Raw genomic sequence first — 12,523 nt, 5'->3', positions numbered from 1 at the left:
GGAAGCCTAATAGAAATGGAAAGAGCTTGAGAACTTTTTTTTCAAAGTCCTTCATTTTATAGATAAAAGGCTTAAGACAGTGACTTGCCCACGATCATGCAAGCTTATTCATGGGAGAAGCCAGGCCCCAGATTAGACTGAGCTTAGCACTGGAGGGATCTCCTTTGTGCATGCTCCAAAGCTCTCTAGGGGATACACTGGCTTTCTTTTCAGAACTATGTAAAGAAGGCCCAATAAACTGAGCACCAGTGGCTCACACTTAGTTCCACAGGAGGCTGAGATCTGAGAATCACGGTTCAAAGCCAGTCCAGGCTGATGACAAGTCCTCCTGAGACTTTTATCTCTAATTAAGCACCAGAAAATGGGAAGTGACACTGTGGCTGAAGTGGTAGAGCACTAGCCTTGAGCAAGAGAGGCTCAGGCACAGTCCCCAGGCCCTGAGTTCAAGCCTCAGAACTGGCATTAAAGAAATACTACCAATTTCTCAAAGGACTTCCTGACCCATAGCCAATTGATCTACAAAACCCATGTGCTGACTGTTGAGCAACAGAATTTATGGCAATAGATGAATTTGTTTAAAGAAACATATTAGAAAGTATTATTTCTGGGAAGAGGCATAGAGAGAGTTGGTCAGAAGGCAGCAGAGAGTCTGAAACCGATTCAGGCGTGTTGTGTTCATGGTATATTTTTATGCATTCAGTGTCCATCTTCCCCCTCTACTCTTCTACATTATAATCCAGTAAATGGAGGGTTATTTATATTTTGCAAAAGATATTTCATATGTATTATTTGTGTGGCAGTCCTAGGGCTTGAACTCAGGGCCTGGGTACTGGCCTTGAGCTTTATGCACTCGAGGCTAGTGCTCTACCACTTGAGCCACAGCTCATTTCTGGCTATTTGGTGGTTAAGTGGAGATGAAAGTCTGATGGTCTTTGCTACCTAGACTGGCTTTGAACCAGGATCCTGACAGATCAGCCTCCTGAATAGGTAGGATTACAGGCATGAATCAGATGCCTGGCCTTCTCTGAATCCTTTTAACAATTTAGATGGGGGATGTAGAATTTAGAAAAGAGAAGGAGATAATATGTAATACAGCTTGCTAACTCCCAAATTTGGTCCTTAAACATTCCATTATACTAGCTTATTATAGTACATAACCTTAACATGTGCTCCTGCGTACTTTGTGTTAACACTCAGCTCTGTGGATATATTTCTATCAGTAAAATACCATTAGAGATCCTTTTCTTTTGAAGGAGCCATCAAAAGCTGGTACCATGGTGCAAAAACTGGGGTGAGAACAGTAAAGAAATGGCAACTACCAGTCATTGACAGAGGAGAAAAACCACCACCACAACCCCACAATCACAGCCACAACAATCACAACAGCCAGATAGGCTCCAAGGGCAGTCACTGGCAGGAGGCTCTTAAGAAACAGACTTTCCTAGCCAGGCACTGGTGGCTCATGCCTGGAATCCTAGCTACTCAGGTTAGGCTGGACATTTCAGGATGGCAGTTCAGAGCCAACCCATGCAGAAAAGTCCACCAGATTCTTATCTCCAATAAACTACCACAAAACTGGAAGAGGTGTGGCTCAATTGGTAGAGTGTTAGCCTTGAAGTTCAAGGACAGTGTCCTGCTTGCGTTCAAGCCCCAGGACCTGGGGGAAGAAAGAAAAAAAAAGAAAAGAAGAGAGGAAAGAGAAATAGAAAATAAAGAAAGAAGAAGGAAGGAAGGAAGGAAGAAAGAGAAAGAAAGGAAGGAAAGAAGGAAAAGAAGAAAAGAAAGGAAGGAAGGAAAGAAAGAAAAAAGAAAGAAAGAAAAGAGACATTTCTAAAATACCTAAATGACCCTGTGAGTCAGAGTAATTAGAGAAATGTTTCAGAAGGTGTTACTGTTTGTGAAAATCAGAGACTATTCTGATGAAGTAACACTGCTAAGTAAGGGTAACTGGCCACTTGATTTATCAGAAAAGGGCCAGAAGACTTACCATACCTCATAGCCTTGTTTCTATCAGGTCTTTTCACCTAACTTCCAAGCTCTCTGATGAGGGAATAAAGTTATATCAAATTTGTAGTTTGTCTATATCTACCAGGATATATATCCCCAAACGTGTTGTATCCATCAAGGATGCTGATACCACTCAAAATATTCCAGGAACTTTTCTCTGTAAACCTGATTCAGAGCTAATTTTAAGGGTCTTAAGATACAAAGAGTCCCATTATGCCAACCCTTACCCCCAAGTGGTCTCTGAAGGATACAAAGGCCTATTTGACCAGCCATCAGTCTCTACCTTTACAGGAAAAAGAATGCTCAATATTTATGCTAACTATGTTATAAATGGTGATTATATCAAAACCAGCTAATATTATTCTGAGCCAGAACATTTCTTTTTTTTGTCAGTCATGGGGCTTGAACTCTGGGCCTGGGTGCTGTCCCTCAGCTCTTCAGCTCAAGGCTAGAGCTCTACCACTTGAGCCACAGTGCCACTTCCGGTTTTTTGGTGGTTTATTGGTGATAAGAGTTTCACAGCTTTTCCTGCCTGGGCTGGCTCTGAACCGCGATCCTCAGATCTCAGCCTCCTGAGTAGCTAGGATTAGAGGTATGAGCCACCAGCACCCGGCATTAGAGTATTATCACTCTATTTTACAAATAAGGTAACAGAATTTGATGTTGAATGGCCAGCCCAAAGAATAGAGTTCAAGTTTGAACTATGATCAAAACCTCCATTTGGATCATTCCTGAAGGTGGCATTCTTCCCAGTCTGCCATTCTTCCCTGTATCATGTGACTTATGTTTCCTACTCCCCAGAGGTCTTTCACTAGCATCCCCAGCCTGCACTGTGAATGATCAGCTGATTGACAATAAACAACATGTTGATTACAGGCACCAGTCTTAAGTCTGTAGACCTTTTTCCTAAAGAAGTTATAGAAACAATGTTTTGGAGGACTGCCATTGTCAAAGAAACCACTCTTTGACCTACCTAAACACCTCCTTTGCCTGAAAGAGGCAATAATACTTAACATAAACAGAAACACAAATAGTTTCTTAACATTAGGTATTCTCCTTCAGGGTTCCATCTCCTAAACCTTCCAGGCTAAAACGGAGCTGTGATGGATGGAGCAGGAGGAGATGAACTTATTCCAAGCATCAGAGTCACGTGACCAAGAGGAGGCTAGGGGGTGACATTGATTTGTTGAGGGCCAGATAGGCTGAGATCTTCCTTGGAGGCCCTCATGCCGTGTCTGTGTAACAAAATGATCCAACTGAGCCTGGAAGAAGCAGCATTGTGTGCTAATGGCACACTGTCTGCTTAATGGAAGAGACTATGCACCTTCAACAGGTGGTCTACAGATGTCAATGCTGATGCATATAAAGGTCTTCTGCTGCTTAAGGTATAAGACTTGCCGGGTGCCAGTGGCTGATGCCTGTAATCTTAGCTACTCAGGAGGCTGAGATCTAAGGATCATGGTTCAAAGCCAGCCAGGACAGGAAAGACTGTGAGACTCTCATCTCCAGTTAACCATCAGAAAACCAGAAGTGGTGCTGTGGCTCAAAGTTTTAGGAAACTAGCCTTGAGTGAAAGAGGTCAGGGACAGCATCTAGGCCCTGAGTTCAAGCCCCATGATCGACTGTGTGTGTGTGTGTGTGTGTGTGTGTGTGTGTGTGATATATAGCCAATTCTGAATGTGACATTCCGTATCAAGCCATCCATCATTTAGATAAGCTCTGTTTTTCTCACTCCATTCTGAAGCAACTGTTTGTGACACAATAATCTGAAGGGATAAATGTCATTGTATTGCTCTGGAGTACATCCTGATTAATAGCTGTCACTAAGCACTATTTTTCAGATAAATCTGTGATGAAAAGTATATCAGTATAAGCCCTTAGATGGATTATTACATAAGGGTGACTCCCTCAACTTATCTGTCTTGCCTTATCGGGATTTAAAAACTTCCCAGCTCCCATCAATGTTTCATGTTATAACAAATGAAGTCATTTTCTATGTAATCCATTTCTCCCTCTAAAGCCTTTTTACGAACAATCTTGACTTATCTGAGATAAGGGAAAATAGGTAAACTGTCATAGCAGTGATGAGTTTGATTCTGCAAAGCTTTCATTCTAAGACATACACTCAGGCAGGTGCCCATAATAGTTCCCCAAATTAGAAAGAATGGAATAATCATGTTTCTATTTCCAAGAAAACAAAAGTGGGAATAAAATCCACAAACATCTGGGAGGGGACAAGAACCTTGGAGATAACTAGTGATCAAACAAAACCCAAAAGTCTTCTTTGTTCCATTTTTGCATCTTGAGCAGCAGCAGAGGATGAACCACCATGAGAAAAAGAGGATGGAGGTCTTGAACTGACCCTCAGTTTCTAGCTCTCAAACAATCACCACTGGCCTGCTAAGAAGAGCTATTGGCCAGCTCCAGCATAATTTTAGACTGTCTTATACTTAAGTAAGCTTTCAGTCAAATGATTTCAGAACCTACCTATGGCCATTGAATATTATTACCATTATAACCAGTGGTTTTCTTTTCTTTTTCCTGAACCTCCTTCATCTTGCTTCTTTCTTTCTTTATTTTTTTTGCCAGTCCTGGGGCTTGAACTCAGGGCCTGGGCACTGTCCCTGAGCTTCTTCAGCTCAAGACTAGCACTCTACCACTTGAGCCACAGCATCACTTCTGGCTTTTTTTCTCTGTTTATGTGGTACTGAGGAATTGAACCCAGGGATTCATGCATGCTAGGCAAGCACTCTACCACTAAGCCACATTCCCAGCCCCTTACTTCTTTATTTTATCTTACAGATATGCTTTCCCATTGCTACTTGTGTGTGTGTGTGTGTGTGCAGGGGATGGACTCTAGACTGTCATATATGGTAGGCAAATACTCTACCACTGATCTATCTATGCAAGATGCTCCTCCATTGCTGTGTAATTTGGTTCTCCTAGATTTAAAATGGCTTGTCCGTTGTCTTGAGCCTTTTGGAGAAAAGTTACACTATAAATCTAAAATTGAGCCTAAATAGCCTATTCTAGCATGAAAACATGGGATATATGTATAGCAAACTACTGCATTCCACTGGCTCAAGCATGGCTATGTATGCATGCTGAAATGTAGGTCTTTATTTAATAACTTTACTACCAGATTAAAGATTCTGAAGGCCTTTTCCTCTTTCTATATAAACTGATAAAAGACTTGTTGGTTCTAGAAATATGTTCTTACTCCAAAGTCCTCAAAATATGTTGTTCTTAAAATAACTGCATATGAAAAATGAAAACAGACCTGGTTGCCAGTGGCTCATGTCTGTAATCCTAGCTACTCAGGAGGCTGAGATCTGAGGATCGAGGTTTGAACACATCCAGGGCAGGAAAGTCCAGGAGACTCTTATCTCCAATAAACTACTCAGAAAATGCCAGAAGTGATGTTGTGGCTCAAGTGGTAGAGTGCTAGCCTTGAGCACAAAGAGGCTTAGGGACCGAGCCCAGGCCCCAAGGACAGGCAAAAAACAAAAACAAAATGAACGAACAAAAGACATCAGAATCAAGTATTCTCCCTTGCATTTCCTAGATCACAGAGGAAAAAAGAAGCCAACTATTTTGTTTACTCATTTAAAAAATTATTTTGTGTACATCAGGAACTGATACATATACACATACACACAAATTCAATGAGATATCATTTGTCTATAAAAAGTAATAAAGTACTAATAAATACCATCACTTGGATAAACCTCAAAAATATCATGCCAAGTGAGTGATTACATTTTTATGACACATCTACAAGTGGTAAATGCATAAAGACAGAAAGTCAATTATTGGCCACAGGAAGCTGAGGGCAAGGGCAATCACTCATAGACAGGTACCAGGTTTCCTTTTGAAGTAATGAAAATACCTTTGACATGGGTAAGGATGGAGGTTGTACATTGTGAATTACTCAGTGCCATTGACTTGTGCAACTTTAATATAACTGATTATCTGTTATGTAACTATTCAAGAAAAGTTACACACATATGCACATATGTATGTGCGCACACACAAAATACAAATGGACAGAGCCTCTATTGTGTCCCTGCAGATGTGTGGAACATCTGGCTCATGGGCCATATAAAGCCCACGGAACCATTTGGTTCATGCCAGGACAGACATGTATGCTTCTTAGATGCTTCTCACCAGAGACTCCTGGCTATCTACCTGTATTGATCATTTTGTATGGCCCAAGAAATGATGTTACACATATCCTAAAGGGCAGGGTGCTGGGGGCTCACACCTGTCATCCAAGCTTCTGAGGAGGCTGAGATCAGAGGAGCATGGTTTGAAGCTAGCCTAGGTAGGAAAAAATCCATGAGACTCTTAGCTCCATGGTAGTGGAGCTGTGGCTCAAGGGGTAGTCATAGAAAGCACAAAAAGCTCAGGGACAGTGCCCAGGCCTTGCATTCAAGCCCCAGTACAAAAAAAGGACAAATATTCAAATGGTTCTTGCAGAACAAAGGTTCTTCACTCCTGCAAGTGGAACTCTTCTTGGACTACTGGGGAAGAATATCGGTTGATTTTCTCTCTTTCTTCTTTTCCGTAGATTGTGAACTCCTATCAAGGGCAGGAGCTGAATTCTCTTTATTAGTGGATAGACCACAGGGCCTAGTATATTCTAAATGCTTCATTTGTGCTGAATGAATTACCAAATGTTAAATGTAAAGGCAAAATAGCATCTTTTCCTCTCAAACTAGATGTTTGTAAATATGCATCAGTTGAAATAGTTTCTGTTAATTAATTTACTTATGTATTGCTGGTGATGGAATCCAGGGCAGTGTACATGCTAGGCAAATGCATACCAATAAGCCACACCTCCAGCCCTGTTATAGCAATTGAAAGGCAAATTTGATTAAACAATAAAATTGAGTTTGCCTCATACAAGCAATCTAGAAAATGAATAACATTTTCAGTTCATTATCTAGACAGTGGCTTAACAGATCTGAAAGTGTTTCAAAATATATTTACTAAAATGTTCTCTTTCTCTCTCTCCCTCCAATTTTTTATTTTATTTTTATTGTAAAGATACTATACAGAGGGGTTACAGTTACATGAGTAAAGTAATGAGTACATTTCCTCTTGTGTAGCTTCCCAAATTTTTTGAGACCCAGTCTCAACTCTACAGTTCAGGCTGGCTTGGAAATCAATACCTCATGGTTTTGAAGCAAAATCCTGGAAGCCAATGATATCTCCAGCTAAGATGGGGTATGAGGAAGAGTATGGTGATGAAGTCAAAAGAGGGGTGTGATATCCCTGAATCCAGATCTATAAAAACATCTTCTTCCTTCATCTAGCAACTGATTGCATTAACAAGAGATGTAAAATTGAAAGGACGTGAAACATGAACTTATTCCCAGAGGCAATGTGTTCTTTAACTCTGTAAAAGCTGAGTGATGCTGGGCGAGGTGGCTCACGCCTGTAATCCTAGCTACTCAGGAGGCTGAGATGTGAGGATGTGGTTTAAAGGCAGCTCAGGCAGAAAGTTCCCAAGAGACTCTTTTCTCCAATTAACCACTAAAAAGCTGGAAGTGGAGCTGTGGCTCAAGGGGTAATGTGCTAGCAGTGAGTACAGAGCTCAGGGACAGAGTTCAGGCTCTGAGTTCAAGCTCCAGGACAGGCACACACAAAAAAGCTGAGTAATAAGTACATATATAATAGGAGGGTATAAATAACTCTGATAAATCCAGTTGGTGTGGCTATTGCTCAATACTTAAAAAAATAATCTATAGTTTCATTTGATCAAGTATTTCAATGACCAGTTTGATTCCTTGACAGGATTCTTGAGTTTACAATTTTTTTTGGGGGGCGGGTAAAACAATTTCAAAGGAACACAACCCAATCTATAAAGATAACAAACTGATAACCCATTTGACAGTTTCAAGTGTCGATTGCTACTTAAGACTGAATTAATTAAGAAATTCAATGAAAAGCTCTGGAAAGATATTTTCACACTAGATGAAACATTAGTATAAAGGCAATCTTCAATAAATGATACACACAGAGGGCACACATGTCTTCAGGCTAGAGAACATCATATTATTAACGGTATATTCCTAAAGAAATTTTAAAAATCTAGTTTATCACTATTCCCTAGACTCATCATTGCTTTCAGTCAGTAATATAAGTTAATTATAACCCAAGGTAACTAAGCAAGGACTTGCTGCTTCTTAGATTGATATGCCTAGTATTCTGTGTACAGATATGGCCTCCCCTCCTCCCTCTTCTTCCTTCCTTCTTCCATTTCTTCTCTTCCTTACCTTTTCATCATCCTTTCCTTCCTAGATTTTTTTTCTTTTGTTGGTTGTGTGGCCTGAACTTGGCCTGGGCGCTGTCCCTCAGCTCTTCAGCTCAAGGCTAATGTTCTACCATTTGAGCTACAGAGCCACTAGCTCAACTTTTGCCAGCTAATTGAAGATGGAGTTTCTCAGATTTTTCTAGCCAGGCTGGCTTCAAATCCTGATCCTCCAGATCTCAACTTCCTGAATATCTAAGATTATAGATATGAACCACCAATATCCAGTCAAGCATCTAAATTTCATAAAATCAAATCCTGACTGCTATTCTCTGACAATTAAAAAAAATATTGTCAGCCAGGCGCCAGTGGCTCACGCCTGCAATCCTAAGTACTCAGATCTGAGGATTGAGGTTTAAAGCCAGCCCAGGCAGGAAAGTCCGTGAAACTCTTATCTCCAATAAACCACCAGAAAACCAGAAGTGGCACTGTAGCTCAAGTGGTAGAGCACTAGCTTTGAGCTGAAGAGCTGAGGGACAGCACCCAGGCCCAGAGTTCAGGCCCTATGACCAACCAAAAAAATATATATATATTGTCATAGCACTCAAGTACTTAGTACTTATAAGCTTTTAGGACATCTAGTATCTTGAGTGGAGGGGGCTGCATGGGGCTTGATTCACATTTGCTACAGGTAAGACTTCAGTCAAGTTCAATGCAACCTTCATGGAGGCATGCGATCTTATTCTCATGTGTCAGTATAAAACCAAGATAGGAAACAAACTATTTTCAGGTGTGGGCTCCATCTTGTGTTGGGAAGAGGAAAATTAGAGGAGAAAAGGAGAAAAAAAAGAGATGGAACATGAATTCAACTTTCAGTATGTGCTAGTGTTCTGAGTGCATTTTATGACTTTACTAAATAGCCATAGTAACCCTGTTACATGTCCTGTCTTTACTTATAGAAGAGGACCTGGAGACTTTATAGGTTAATTGATTCACTCAAGGCCACACATAGTAAGCCACAGAACTGAGATGCAAACTCAGTTCATCTGACTCCAGAACATTTTTCTGTCCATTATGCCATATTTTGAATTAGTTTAACTTAGCCTCATGTTATAGAACTGAGGCCCATTAGAATGTAAGTTCTTCATAGCATCCATCTCTAAGCACCGATCTTTGTACCCAACATACATCTAATACATGTTGAAGATATGAATGAATAAACAGATAAGGAAAATCATATAGACTATTGGAGTCAGATAGGCTCAAATCTAATCAAATCTTTTTTTTTTTTTTGTCAATCCTGGGGCTTGAACTCGATGCTTGGGTACTGTCCCTGAGTTCTTTTGGTCCAGGCTAGTGCTCTACCATTTTGAACCACAGCTCCACTTCCAGTTTTCTGGTGCTTCATTGGAGATAAGAATATTCCAGAGTTGGGCTGGGAAGGTGGCTCAGTGGTAGAGTGCTTGCCTTGCATGTCTGAGGCCCCGGGTTCGATTCCTCAGCACCACATAAGCAAAAAGAAAAAAAAGCCAGAAGTGGCGCTGTGGCTCAAGTGGTAGAGCACTAGCCTTGAGCTGAAGAGCTGAGGGACAGCGCCCAGGCCCAGAGTTCAGGCCCCACGACTGGACCCCCCCTCCAAAAAAAAGAATATTCCAGACTTTCCTGACCGAGCTGGCTTTGAATCACCATTGTCAGATCACAGCCTCTTGAGTAGCTAGAAGTATAGGCGTGAGCCACAAGCACTTGGCCTCATTTTTTTTAAATGGGGAAATTCCAAGGCCTAGGGAGATTAAGTAACTTTCCTGAGGTTAAACAACCAATTAGTGAAAGACTCAGAACTCAATTTAAAGTGTCTTCTGTATTCTCTTCAACATGCTACAACGTGTACAAACATTGTACAAAGCATGTTTAGCAACTCTAGGTGGTTTCTTAAACAGTCTACTGTCTTGATTAATGTCTTAATTGCAAGCTATTCCTCATACATGCAAAGCAATGGACGTTAGGAAAAATCATTATTCTACTAGAATAAAAACTGTGAGAATGGGAAATCTTGTTTGTCTGCTCTGTTCACTTCAAGATACCTGGCACTTAGAAGGTGTTCACTAAATATTTGTTGAATAAATGAATGCAAATTATTTTCTTCTCACAAAAATGAGCAAATTCTTCAAAGTTGCTGACAGTTCGCATACATGATATTAACAAATACTCAGCCAGGTGCTCATGATTCATGCCTGTAACACTACCTACTCGGGAGGCTAAGAATTGCAATGCCCAGACAGATAAATCATCCATTATTATCTCCAATTAACCAGCAAAATACTGATGAGCTGTGAACATGTGGTAGAGTACCAGCCTTAGTCAAAAAAGCTAAGGGACAGTGCCGGGCCCTGAATTCAAGCCCCAGTTGTCCCTTGCACACAAAAAATTCACTAAAATGGTAGTTCTTTTTTTTCCACCACCTTTGTATAATGGAGAAAATCACAGCGTTTCATGGGATTTTTGTAAAGACAGAGTTAAAAAAACAAAGTACTTAGCATGGTGTGTAATATATACCTAATAGTAAAGGGAAAATATGAGTAATGAATATGATTTCTTCAAATGAAATAAGAGCCTACATAATGAGATGAAAAATGCTGAAGACAAAAGAGCTGTTTTATGCTTTAAAAAATGTCCTCAGATACATAGTTCCCTCTCTGCTTCAAAGGTTGTAATTTTTTAAGCTTCCCCCCCGCCTTTTTCTTTTGGTTGGTCGTGGGGCTTGAACTCTGGGCCTGGGCGCTGTCCTTTAGCTCTTCAGCTCAAGGTAAGTGCTCTACCACTTGAGCCACAGCACTACTTCCGGTTTTCTGGTGATTTATTGGAGCTAAGAGTATCAAGGACTTTCCTGCCTGGGCTGGCTTTGAACCATGATCCTCAGATCTCAGAATCCTTAGTAGCTAGGATTACAGGCATGAGCCACCAGCACCCAGCAAAGTTTGTGATTTTGGGGGGAAGGCAGGGGAGTGTAGGTCATGGGGTTTGAACTCTGTTCCTGAGCTCATTTGCTCAAGACTAGTGGTCTACCACTTTGAGCCATAGCACCATTTCCAGTTTTTTGGTTGTTAATTAGAGATGAGAGTCTTATGGATTTTCCTGCCCTTGTCAGCTTTGAACCTTGATCCTCAGATCTCAGGCTCCTGAGTAGTTAGGATTACAAGTGTGAGCCACCAGTGCCTGGCTAAAGTTTGTAAATTTTATGAGAGCAAGAAGTTATACATGGTAATTGGCCCATCATCATAGCTCCTTAGTATATGTTGTATAGAATTTTTTCCTGTGATATTCATGGAGGAAGGGTCATATAATGAACTTTTCGAGCAATGAACACAGGATGGTTTCTCGAACATTGCTATGAGTTATCATTCACAAACAATTACCTCTCTACGAGTTCTTGTCCATTCCAGCACAGAGTGTCGTTCTCGGCCACAGGGCTATGGCTGCAGACGTAGCCAGGCAAAGCACTGTAGAAGTTGATGAACGATTTCAGCTTCTGAATGAGTTCCCTAGAAGAAAAACACAATATCTGTGCATAAGAGGTAAAGAGTAAGCCCAGTATGAGAAAAGTTTCATTTCCTTATCAGCATGACAAAAAGGCTGTGCCAGGCTGATTAGAGCAATACACGATTTTTAAAGACATGCTTGGCTACAAAGCCACCATTTAATTTTTTTCCTTTAAAAATCAATAAAATGATATTAGAGGGGGGAAAAAGTTGTCTTCCATACAAGGTGCTCTATATGATTTAATTCTGACACTCATCTTCTAACATGTTCAGCAGCTTCCATTTTTTGATCAGAATGCTATTACTTACCTTCTCAAATGTGCTGATTACAAGGCACACTGGAGCACAACGTGTATTTTGGTTTCTGCATGTAATTGAGTCCATTGATTGTAATTTACAATGCTATTACCCTAGAAATGGCCTCTTCCCATATAGGCTGTGGCTAATGGTTACAGATAAGAATCGTAGGGTGCTCAGAACAGTATGAGCTCGATGAAATGATCCCAATAATACAGTCAGAGAAGCTCAGACCTGCTAAAGTAGGACAATGTCATTTTTGTTTGTCTGTCTATTATGTAGTTTGTGAAGGCAAAGGAAAAGGAGAAGGCTCTGGTATATCTTGTCATTTATTTGCTTTGATTTTTATGTTGTTTCTAAGTATGTGTCTGTGTTTGCATGTGCATGTGTGTGTATGTGTGTGTGAGAGAACATATTATATATGTAA

General features: G+C 40.6%; 1 protein-coding gene across 1 annotated transcript in view; it reads right to left on the bottom strand.

Annotated features, from left to right (window-relative positions):
- Positions 1–12,523, bottom strand: part of Gpc3 (glypican 3) — a 401,301-nt gene that overhangs the window by 119,946 nt on the left and 268,832 nt on the right. The window contains exon 5 of the mRNA XM_013018171.1: positions 11,677–11,802. Coding sequence (XP_012873625.1) covers positions 11,677–11,802 — 126 coding nt within the window. The remainder of the gene's footprint in view (positions 1–11,676; positions 11,803–12,523) is intronic.

Source organism: Dipodomys ordii, unplaced genomic scaffold (genome assembly GCF_000151885.1).
Source record: "Dipodomys ordii isolate 6190 unplaced genomic scaffold, Dord_2.0 Scaffold38, whole genome shotgun sequence".
NCBI lineage: Eukaryota > Metazoa > Chordata > Mammalia > Rodentia > Heteromyidae > Dipodomys > Dipodomys ordii.
This window is presented reverse-complemented; position numbering and strand designations above follow the sequence as displayed.